The 11,822-nt window shown below is 39.1% G+C and overlaps 2 protein-coding genes across 2 annotated transcripts; both read right to left on the bottom strand.

The window, feature by feature from the left end:
• Window positions 1-514: 514 nt before the first annotated feature.
• On the bottom strand, window positions 515-2,213 carry fuom (fucose mutarotase). Its single transcript, XM_079280294.1, has 6 exons — window positions 2,098-2,213; window positions 1,764-1,832; window positions 1,616-1,686; window positions 1,384-1,482; window positions 1,222-1,295; window positions 515-871 (listed from the first exon to the last, which is right to left on the bottom strand). The coding sequence occupies exons 1-6, from the start codon at window positions 2,180-2,182 to the stop codon at window positions 805-807; spliced, it is 465 nt and encodes a 154-aa protein (XP_079136420.1). The 5' UTR covers window positions 2,183-2,213; the 3' UTR covers window positions 515-804.
• Window positions 2,214-7,530: 5,317 nt separating this feature from the next.
• On the bottom strand, window positions 7,531-10,345 carry echs1 (enoyl CoA hydratase, short chain, 1, mitochondrial). Its single transcript, XM_079280736.1, has 8 exons — window positions 10,192-10,345; window positions 9,352-9,549; window positions 9,151-9,278; window positions 8,859-8,958; window positions 8,648-8,752; window positions 8,184-8,303; window positions 8,020-8,087; window positions 7,531-7,922 (listed from the first exon to the last, which is right to left on the bottom strand). The coding sequence occupies exons 1-8, from the start codon at window positions 10,280-10,282 to the stop codon at window positions 7,857-7,859; spliced, it is 876 nt and encodes a 291-aa protein (XP_079136862.1). The 5' UTR covers window positions 10,283-10,345; the 3' UTR covers window positions 7,531-7,856.
• Window positions 10,346-11,822: the final 1,477 nt, after the last annotated feature.

Here is an 11,822-nt window from a genome sequence, read left to right as displayed (position 1 = left end):
CTACATGAAGAACCATCAGGAACCAGAGGAGGATAAAGATGACATCGACCACCCTAGTATCAGCGAGGTGGCCTCAGACGAGCCTGAGCAGGACTGGGATGAAGTCTACCACAAAGCGAGGGATGAGCTGGATGTATATCTGGCTCCACTAGTGGCTGGATACCAAGCTGGTGCAGAGGTCTACGTTGCACACTCTGAACCAGAGGAGGATGAGGACGAGCTGTACCACAAAGACCTCACGAAGCTCACCTCCCTACAAGATGATTATGAAGGTGTCGATCCCGTTTATTTACCACCTCAGAGGAAGCACAGCGAACCAGAGGACGATCTGGACGATCTCTACCACCAGTGATCCTTCAACAACTCATCCTGTGTAGATCCCTATCATTTCAGATCAGACACATAGCTGATGCACTGGTAAATACATAAAGAAGTGTCGTTTGATTTCATCAAACTGTCTTCAACAAGAATAAACGCATCTAAATCTGTTAATAAAGATGCTTGAACACATGCATCAAAGACTTCAACTGTTTTATTTATTGGTCCAAAACAGACGATAGTTACAAAAACACAAAATAATTTCTGCTACATGTGAACTGGAGATAAATCAGATCATATTTTACAGCATTATCAAACATTAACAAGAACAAACTGGTTTGAACTGGAAAGTGAATCAAATTGAAAATAAGTTTTATGCAAACATATTCACCTTCTCCTGATTTACACGAGAAATAATTAAATTTGTGGCTGAAATTATGACATCATCATTACGACTTTAATGGTGTCTGTGTGTGTGTGTGTGTGTCACTGTAGCAGCTCAGCGGGAATGACCCCTTTCTTCAGTATCAGATTCCCATACAGAGCTGTTTCCCTGTGCAGACAGAGCAGAGGAAACAAAATCATATGTATCTTTAAAGACATATTTGAAATAATGAGTCTTTTTTGAAGAGTATAAAGCATTGTGTTGTGCAAATCCTAATCTCCAATTATTCAAATGTTGTTTTTTGAAGAGATCGCCTGGTTCCAGACTTTTGAATCGCTGCCTACATCTCATTTGATGAGAAACTTACAGAGTGTATCAAGTGAAACAAAATGGCAATTCAGTCATCGGGCTCGTAAAACTTAACTTTTACAAAGTGACACGTGCATTGCACTCATTTCGCAGACACAGAATGAAACATTCAGGTACAATAATCAAATGAAAGGAGAGAAAATACACACCCTGTTGCCACAACAGCGTAGGCTTTCTTGGCTCGCTCATAGAAAGCAAACCTCTCCACCTTCTCAAGAGGAGACTATATGTAGGCAAAAATCAACACACAAAGGGTCAAAAGTCACTTACTAACTTACTGAGGTCATTCATTTTTAGACACGCCCTTTTACCTGAGACCCTGCCTGACCCAGGAGCAGTGTGTAGGTGTCCCACACAGGGACAGCTAAACCTATCTGTTTGTCACAGTTTACCAGGTCCATGACTGCAGCCTTTGGAAGCACATGAGCACAGATTCAACAAATTAATTAAAAAGACAACAAACGGAGCCAACAGAAGAACTCCTTATTGCCATCCACAAGACATCAATCAGTGGTTTTAAGTTAAGATCCATGGGTCCTGTACCGGAGAAGGGACATAGGTGTCCAGGGGCAGTAGCTTCAAAATGGCCTCCAAAAGCCGTGGTATTCCCAAACCTACAATAAGACCGAAAGCAGTTACAAATACAAACACTTGCCAACATTTTTATTCACAAATATATGAATGTACCTACCATCAGCTCTTATCTCTTTTGGACCACAAGCACAAATGGAAGATGCTGGAAAATTTGCATCAGCAAGAACTGAAAAAAAGAAAGAAAAACACTGAGTCCCAGAATGACTGAATGAAGTACAGCATGTTACATTGAGGACTTTGCCAGTTTACAGGTTAATGATGCAGTGAGTCCTGCTCTGTCACTCTTTACACTGGTGTTGACTTAAACTTGGATTGGCCGTCTGCCCTACAGTTACTATACACACGTTATACTACAACGGTTATAGGCTATCACTGCAAGCGCAGCCAGCGAGAGGCGACCATGGTTATGTGTGCGTCATTAAATATCATACCCAGTTCATCCCCGTGGCCCATTTGAGCGAGAGCATACAGCAGATCAGGAGATACAACTGAGGGGATTCCTTTCAGTACGACCATACTGGCAGCCACAGAGAAGATAGAACTGGTAATGAAGCGACGCGAGAGCAATCGCTCCGCATTACTTCCGGTTTCGTTTGCAGGACACGCGAGCATGCGTAGCATGTTTGCACTTCCGGCTATTTGGCCACAAGGATTCCTAAATGATTTAGTTGTTTCTTGACAGGTTTATCATTAATAGAGGTTATATCCCACAGTTTGAGGCAAATAACTTCTTAAATCCAGACAACTTGAAGCGTTTGAAAATACATCAACTGTGTTCATTGTAGGTTTCTGCAAATCATTTTTCAAGAATAAAACGGTGTCATCTCGTCATCTGCCCAGTTGTCTTAATATTACTCCCTGCAATTAAGAAACCCTCTAAATTACTTATATTGTGACAAAAGCATTTTGTAAAGATTTTGAACTGTACATAAAAACTATTAAATACTGTACCAACAAAAATGTGATAAAAACTGTAGCGGCATGTATTGCCTGTGAACTATGTATATAATTTTATACAATTGGAATTTGTGCCTTAGATATTACTATTTTCTTTAAATTATTGATTTCCTATTTCGTATTTATTTCTGTCTATCTTTCTGCAGTTGCCCTCCTGGCATGTTAGTTTGAATGTTGGCGTTTGTTCATTGTCAGTTTGGGAATTGAACAATGTATTTTTGGTTAGATTCCTGAAAGGTCTGTGGAAGATATTCGAACGTTTTGTTCTACAACATAAAATATGTCAGTAATACCCTGCTTGTCAATTCAAGCTTTTTTTCTTAAAAAAGTCGGTTGCTAAGGCTGAGCCTTTAACACGTCCTAATGCCGGTTAGTCCGCCCTCACAGCCTGTTTGTGTATATTTGCGCTCATGCAATGGTGGTGTAGTTTGTTTACAGCCCAATGTTACCTTTTTGCTTTTGCTGATTGCATTCACGCTTCAAAAATCATGAAAGAAGTGTTCATTTGTGAATATTATCTTGCTGAAAAAAACGTGAAATTATCATAAACACTTTGTTGCCCCAGAGTTCATTGTCTGCAATAATCAAAAATCACAAATGCGACGCTAACGTCCGGGGTTGAACTACAGAAATACGTCATCCCTGCGACACCATTGTATATCAGAAGTGCAGCACTTTATAATTGGTTTAAATCATCACTCAAACCGTTGTCTGTTCGAAATCCCAGTTTTAAACATAAATACATATTTTAGCTATTTTCATTTTGTACATATCTGAACTATGAACTAATTATTTCCAAAATGTTAAGTCTCTGCAACTAACTAAACGTTATCTAATGACATGGAAGCCTATCTATATCAAGCTTATAAAATGGGTTGTGTCATTAGTCCAACAAACTGCAATGTTGGTTAATTTTCGGGCTGTGTTGTTTCTGACACCCTTGGGTGGGCATAATTTAAAGCAGACACCGGTGAACGTGTTATTCCGGCACGGTCCCTGGTGCCAAGAATGTGAGATAATGAAAATATTTGTCAGATGAAATCCACCCTGCCTGTTTCATCTGTGAAACTCTCAGCTGGATGGCAGAAAAGTGCTGAGGAATTCTTTCCATGACCGCAGGTCCCAAAAAAAAAGAAGTAAAAAGCAAAAGATCTGCTTATAAAAATGGCTTTCATAAAAATCAGGTCACAGCAGTGCAGGCTTGTGGTTTTATAGCCCTAGTGAATTTACAATCCTTATACAGCTGCTAAACAGGAGATCCATGTTGGAAGCCTACTTTATTGCTGTTTTTAATCTGTAAATATTAGCTGCATGCTCATAATATTTCTGCATTGCAGACCAGACCTACAATGCATTTTGCTTTATCCTCTTATTATTTATCTATAGGCCTTGAGATGTTCTGTGTGTAATGCTGAACTCCCACATCTTGTGCTAATTGTGCAGGAAGAAATCAGCCCACATCACACTGCTTAGTATTTACTTTTGTTGGGGCCTTCTTTTTGTTCGTTTAATTGAATCCTCATCTCTCACCTGAAGTGAATGTACATGCAGTTCTGACATTTAACACAGGGTGGAGCGTCAATGCAGGAAGTGCATGTATGTGTAAGCTCCATGTGATGAGCATCAGGTGGGCGAAACCAACGGTATGCAAACACTATTTTGCTATTTGTAAAAGTCATTCCACGTTTGTAGCCTAGGATCAATATGTATGCTTTCTTGATTCGAAATCACTTTTTGACTGGCTTTGCTTTGAAAATAACTGTAAGCGCATATGCTCACATTGGTAGTCTACATGCATAGATCAATACAAATATAAAAATGATTTGGATGTAAAAATAAATAAATAATGTTAAATCCACCATGACTGAGTGGCACAGAGGCGGTGCAGTTTTAAGAATATGAGAGAGAAGAGACATTGCAAAACCGGAGAAAAGGCCCATGCAGGAGCCAGGCCTGTCTGCCAGCATGAAAGCCCCTTTCTCCCTCTCTGGACCCATGCTGCTCGCTCTTTATTCCGGCTGCTTTAAATGAGTTTATCACGCTATGAGGGTCTGCACTGCCAAAATGTAACGTTTTGCCCCCTTTATCAGTGTGGAGAGCCTCAATTGAGTCTACATTTATTATTTTGACCTTTCGGTAGTCTCAAAGAGGAGCTTATTTTCGGGCCCTCTCTGCAGACTTTTGTGCTTCCCCGCGGAGTGAGAAGACGACTTTTTTTTTCTTCTCCTTTTAAAAGTTTGGTTCCAGGGGGCTGACAAGAAAGCAAGCTCCAGGGGAATATTGAATGAAAATAAAAGTCAATTAGGCCATGGCCTTTTGAATATATGAGGCCCCGCCGTGTGAAGATCAGAGAGAAAAAAAGGTGCCTTGCGATGATTGGAGCGGCGTAAGAAAGCGCTCACTAACCAAATTTGTTCTGGTGTTTTTGTTTTTTTCTCAAGTCAAAATCATCGTTTTATTTTTGTAGCCAATATGCGTGAGCCTTAATAGCCTATCTGTATGGCTATTCTTTCTACACATAGGCCTATGTTGAGACATGAGCATTTTAAAGGTGTTTTATTTGCCGCTAAAAGAAGGCATGACATGAATATTTTCTATAAGTATAATTTTACTGAAATAATCATCTTCACCGACATTTTGTAAGAAGCCCATTGGTTATAATATCTTACAATCGAGCCTTTTGGATATTTGATGCTGTAAAAACCTGCACTGTGACACATTTTGGGCCTGTTATTATTTTAAGTCAAGAAATCACAAGTCAATTTCGTATGAACAAATTTTCACATCTTATAACAAACAGCTCTATCTGACGAGTAGACTTTTTTTTGTAGGCCTATCAAGTTTTAATAATCTGACCTTATAACTGTCACTTTACACTAAGTTTCACTAAATGTAGTGCTCATCTGCGTTGAGTGGATAGTGTGGGACCTATCAGGCCTACATCATTTTGAAATATGTTAATTGGAAGACGATTATCAGATATTGAATTATTTTAGGATTATAAAAGACTTCATTTGTACAAAGCCAATTTATCTGCTAAAACACCTGTGCATAAATATACATACCCGTATGGCCCTTTTTGTTTATTAAGCCTACAATGCTTTTGCTGCATTCATCAGAAAACAAACACATGTGTTGTATGTTTACATGTGGAATGTCTACCTATACCTACATAGAAGCCACATAGACTATTTACAATAATTCATGACAAATATATCGGATTTTAGGCAGCAACAGTCATAATAAACATGGAAGGAAGTCATAAATGTAACATTTCTAGGGTCAGCTTTGTTATAGGCGAATCCACTGCATTTAGAAATATATTCATATTATTATTTAGGCACACAAGTAACTGGTATGTAAACAAATAAGCCATGTTATTTTTGATGTCAGTGTGATTATTTGACTTATCTGGATAGCTATTTGTAAGCAGTAGGCTAAGCTAACTGACCAATCATGACATGGTTTTGAATTTTATCGCTAAATATACATATACAGTTGCTGCATTACGGCTACAATACATTTTCTAAATGTATATTTTCAAAAATGAACATAGTAGGCTATGTATGCTGTCCTGAAGTGGGATTGCTTGAAATACGTTTAATACATTTTCACAATGTTATTGCATCATTTGATGCAGATCCAACATGTCATTTGATAACAATCAGGTCGGCTACATTGATTTATTTGTGACAGATTTAACATTGATTTTGTTTAAATATTTTGTCATGGCCCTTTGAGTGGGCTTCACAAGGGGTACTTCCTGTTTGAAGATTGTCCCGCCCCCATTTATGACATTACATCCGCAAAGGCCATTGGATTTCACCCCTGCTTTTATTCAACACCAATCATGTTCACTTGAATGTTGTAGAGGAGCAGAGCAATGCCCTGGAGCTCAGGTGTTTACATTAGATACCAACCTACTACCAGGTAGTCTACCACACTCAGTCCCACTGAATTCACCCTCTGACCAGTTTCTGTGCCTTTGAGTAACAGAAGAGCTCCATCTAGTGATGTGAAGTAGGCTGACACATCGATTGAATGCTGGCTGAAATTAATCCACTTGTAACTTGAGTCAGGTTTTCAGTTTCAGATGTGTAGCCGACATTATTTACTGAAACGTTTGTTTGAGAGATCAGCCTCTGAAACCAGGACATTTCTGACTGACAATGTGAATTATATGCAATTATTTGTATCACCTAATATTATAAATGTGTGGAAAGGAAGATTCTAATGTCTTTAATGCTACTTCCATTAAATAATAGTGTAATGAAAATGTATAGTATGCCCTAAATATGTCCGTTTAGGATTCCATGAAAAGTATAATATAATAAGGTAAAACAAAAAGGCCATCATAACTTTTAAAAACTTTTTTGGACATACAATACGATAACAAAGGCATCTTGCCTTTTTTGACATCCTATTATACAACTTTTATTCACATACTGTAACTTTTTTTAACATGACATGCATGTCCAGATAGTAAAGTAGTTTCTACACATACTATATATTTCCCCTGGTCCCATTCTACCCCATCTATCAATAAAAAAGGGTAAAATGCCAGATAAGTATATCTAAACACATGTTGACCCTGATAATCTAGTGACAGCATGTACATGGAGGCTGGAATTGGTCCCAGTTAAACACTCTGTGCAGTTTCAGTTTTTGAAAAAGTTGCTTTTCAATAATATTTTGTAAAAAAAAATTGGGAAATACAGGAAGTTTACCAGGGACAAACCTCAAAGAGAGCGGTTTTAAAATATTGCCCATGCAAGAGGCTAAAAGCCTTTAGAAACAGAGAGTGAGCTCCGTGAACACAGAAGTAATCCAAGATGGATGGATTTGAGGAACCTCTTGTGACTGGATGAGGGTGAAATGTTTGCCCTGCCTCAGTTACTGTTCTGAAAACCATTTGAGAGATTTATTTGTAAAATGTACAGAGAAATAAGTCACCTACAAAATGCAGACAAACATTTGATAGTGAAAATGAAAAGTCAGTACAAGTACTAATTCCACCTTTTACACACTGGCAGAGTTATCACACAGTATTCACATACAAACCCTCCAGCTCTCATGTGTTCAGACTGCAAACGCATTTGATATCAGCTTCACTGCAATCACCCAGTGCCAATTCCTGATAACATCTCGTTTGTTCCACTACAATCAGGTTTTTTTGCATCATTCAAGTTATTGCAGATGAGTGTTCTTGGTCGAGCTCCTGGTCTGCTCTTTTCTAATTATCCTGGAAACTGGCCTTCCTCTTCTCAACAAATGCGCTCATGCCTTCTTTACGATCATCCTGCGGGGGAAAACCAGACACGCACATCATGACTGGACGGTCAAAACTCAGAGTCAACCCCCCCGTCACTCCCTTTCAGTTCAGCTCTTCTACTCACGGTAGCAAAGGTAGAGTGGAATAAGCGCTTTTCCAAACGATTACCCTCAGCCAAAGTCAGTTCAAAAGCTGCAATCACACAGAGGAAACAAGTCAAACGAGTTCAAATGCATTCAGTTCAGTAGGTTTAAGGACATAGTCAACATATTAATATGATGTACACACCTGCATTAACAGCCTCTTTAGCCATAACAGAGACCAGTTTGGAGTTGGCGGCAATTTTCTCGCCACATTTAACGGCTTCAGACACCAACTGGTCCACCGGATAAATTTTACTCACCAAACCTGAGAAACCGAAAAAGCTACTGAATAAAGTATAATAAATATATAAAGACATCATAACACTCACAAGCAACATTCAGCGTGTGGCCGGCCCATCTGCTCCCACAAATGAGCGTTTCGCTTTTTGTCATGATAGTGTGCGTGTCCGAAACATAAAGTTTTGGATGGACAGACACGGCTAAAACAAACCCTAACTTAACCCTCAGAAGAAAGATGCTGGGTGCGTTTCCTTTTCTCTAGTAAAAAAGTCACTTTAAAAATAAAGTAACTCAGTCAAGCATAAGTGCCTCAGAATTGTAGTTAAGTGCGACACTTATACAAGTAAATGTACTTTCAAACACAGTTACCTGATTGCTGGGCATTTTGTGCATTAATTCGGTCTCCTGTGAGTACCATCTCCATAGCCAGGGATTTGCCCACTGCTCGGGTCAGCCGCTGGGTGCCACCCGCCCCTGCAGGTAGACAGACATCATGAACTCATAAGCAAGAATCTGGTAACCTTGGTATAAGGAAGCAAAGTCTGAACAGGAAGGAAAGCGGATACTAATGAGTCTTTACCAGGAATGGTCCCCAACAGGATCTCTGGTTGGCCGAACTGCGCCTTCTCTCCAGCGTAGATGATGTCACACATCATCGCCAGCTCACAGCCTCCACCGAGCTGAAGCAACCAAATATATAGTAGGAAACAGTGACTAGTCTCACTCTTCATTGATTCATACCCCGTTTATATTTGGTGCATCCTGGACTGAGAAAATACTGGATATACAGTTTTCTAAAGTCATTCTTTTCTTGCTTCCCACAAGCGCTCAAAATGAAAAAGATAAATGAACTTTAAAAAAAAGACACTCACAGCAAATCCATTGACAGCGGCAATCACAGGCTTCCTCACTGTGGACACTTTATTCCAATGAGCCAGGAAGTTTCCACCGTAACACTCCTGGAAAGTTCGATTCTGCATCTCTTTAATGTCCGCTCCCGCTGAAAAACACAAAAGTTGAGCTCACTATTGATACTTGATATGTCATTGTAAACAAACACTCTGTTCCCTCACCGGCAAAGGCCTTTTCACTGCCGGTGATGACGATCGCTCCGACATCGCTGTCAGCTTCGAAGACATCCAGGGCCTGTCCCACCTCCCTCATCAGCCCGTCACACAGCGCGTTGAGAGCCTTGGGCCGGTTCAACTGGATGAAACCCACGTCACTCTTCTCACCTCGCTTTTCCACCAAAATATACTCATACTGACCACCTGCATGAAGAGATAGAATTAAGAATAATTGTGGAGCAGCTCCAGGATTTGTCTTTGATCTGAAATCATCACTGCACTCAGCAGTAGACTCTGTTTTGTAATAATATGTTTAATAACTTTATAACAGAACCATATGTCCTCGTTATACTTAGGTGGTTTAGTTTGGGCGTTTCGTATTTTATTTAATGGTGAAATAGTTTTGCATTTCAGGATATTATTGTTTAGTTTTATGTATTTTATCTTTTGACATCTTGGGACCACGTTAGGAATAAGCGTTTTCACGTTATCCCGTAGCATTTTGTGTATGTCTGCAATCCATAAATAAATCATATTAAACATGCTAAAATTCATTAAATGCGTCTGGGATGTGCAAAGTTATAGAAACCACAACTTTAAAATCCATTTTTGGGTGGAATTTCCCTTTACACGATAACGATCCTCGTGTCAACAACATGATCTTGAAACGTTCTGAAGTGCAAAGTCAACACTAGTAAACACAGATGAATAAAATAACAAACTTAGCCAGCGAGCAGTGTGTGCTTCACAGGCGTCGCACGTTCACATTCAGACACGCAGGCGTGACATTGTAACGGGGACACTTGTTCCTGCAACACGACCACGGACAGGTATTTAAACACACACCTGGGCTGTAGTGGCGGACAGCAGACAGGACAGACGGAGCTGCTCTCGAGGACTTCAGGAGTGACGCCGCACTTCTGCAGAGGAACGCCATGACGGTGAGGACGGCAGGCTGTGGTCGGTGGACTTGCTCGGCTTCAATATCGCCGGAAGCTCCTTGGGTTTGCTTCTTCTTCTTTGTTGGTGTTTTCTCATGAGCATGTTTAACAAACTCGCATTACCGCCACCTGGTGTCCGCGGAGTATTTTTTGTTGTGATTAGGTTGTTTTTTGTTATTGAAGATAATTAATTTACAAGCATCAAGGCAAAGTACCATAACTACAATAAACACCTCTTAACAAACAAGGCAAAAATAAATAATTAATAGAAATAGTGATAAGACTGCACTCTTCCACAGCAGCTTTAAGGGTCATCATAATCACCATCATCATGATAATCATCATTCATTTTCAGTTCTTCATAAGCTCTAGTGAGAGACTTTACATGTTTACCTTTCATTCGTCTTAACTCTGCATGGTTATCAGAGTCTGCAGAGAGCAGAGCCAGGCTTACCTCCTTCTTCACTTTTAATGAATTTATATAAAATGTGCTTTGTATGCGTTACTTTAACATTGTATTGTTTTTTTTTGGGTAAATAATTCAGATATTTATTACATATTATTTACATTTGTCTAATATACATCCTGCTAAAATTGAATAATTGTATACATTATTATAAGATTATCTCAATAGCCTTATGTTAGAATACCTGGTAAAGTGTTAAAATATATATAATGCATCATTTAAAAACCATCCAAACCTTTTGGTAGAATGCACAAATACACATATTTGGTAAAGTAGGTGTTAACCACAACATATGAGAATGCTATTAAGTGAGAATGCTATTAAGTTATTGATTATGGTCATCAACAGCTGGCCCTTTCTTTATAATGTCCGAGAGAAACCAAATATAACACCGTCAGCAACATTTTATCTTGAACTTAACCTGATTACCTAATTAAAGGAGACGCTTAAATAAATCAGTCAGTACACAACAAAAGTAATATCAAAGGTCTTTAATCCAGAATAAGAGTATATGAAGCTATTGACTCATCTGACTGTATCACAGTATTTGATGCTCTAGATGTGCCTGTGTGAATGCGCTGCGCGTTCTCGCAGTCATACATGAACGAGCCTGCATCGTCCGTGACAATCCCTTTTCATCTTTCATCCTCCGAGAGCCGAAACATAGGCACGGATAAAAACACAAAAATAAGGTAAGCAGCAACCAGTATGATATACTGGTTAACGCGGACGTGGGTGTATATAAATACAATTCATTCATTTTTAAACCGTGGTGTAGCCTAATTCCTGCAGGCTAGTAGCGTAAAGGCTAATTTATGAGAATACCGTGAAATGAACATCATGTATGAATGCATTTTCAAAACGTTTTATTGATATCCTCGTACGTGAAATAATGAAAGACGACGGCCACGATTCCGTTAGAACTCAATAATAACGATAATGGCCTATTTGGTTTTAACAAGCATATCATCGTTTTCCATTTTCCATAATCATTCATAAAAATAATGTTACTTCATGTATAGTCAAAAGCTATAACAGCAATGTTCTCTGGTGAGCATATTTATTTTTAA

This window comes from Melanostigma gelatinosum (genome assembly GCF_949748355.1).
Source record: "Melanostigma gelatinosum genome assembly, chromosome: 12".
In the NCBI taxonomy this organism is placed as follows: Eukaryota; Metazoa; Chordata; class Actinopteri; order Perciformes; family Zoarcidae; genus Melanostigma; species Melanostigma gelatinosum.
This window is presented reverse-complemented; position numbering and strand designations above follow the sequence as displayed.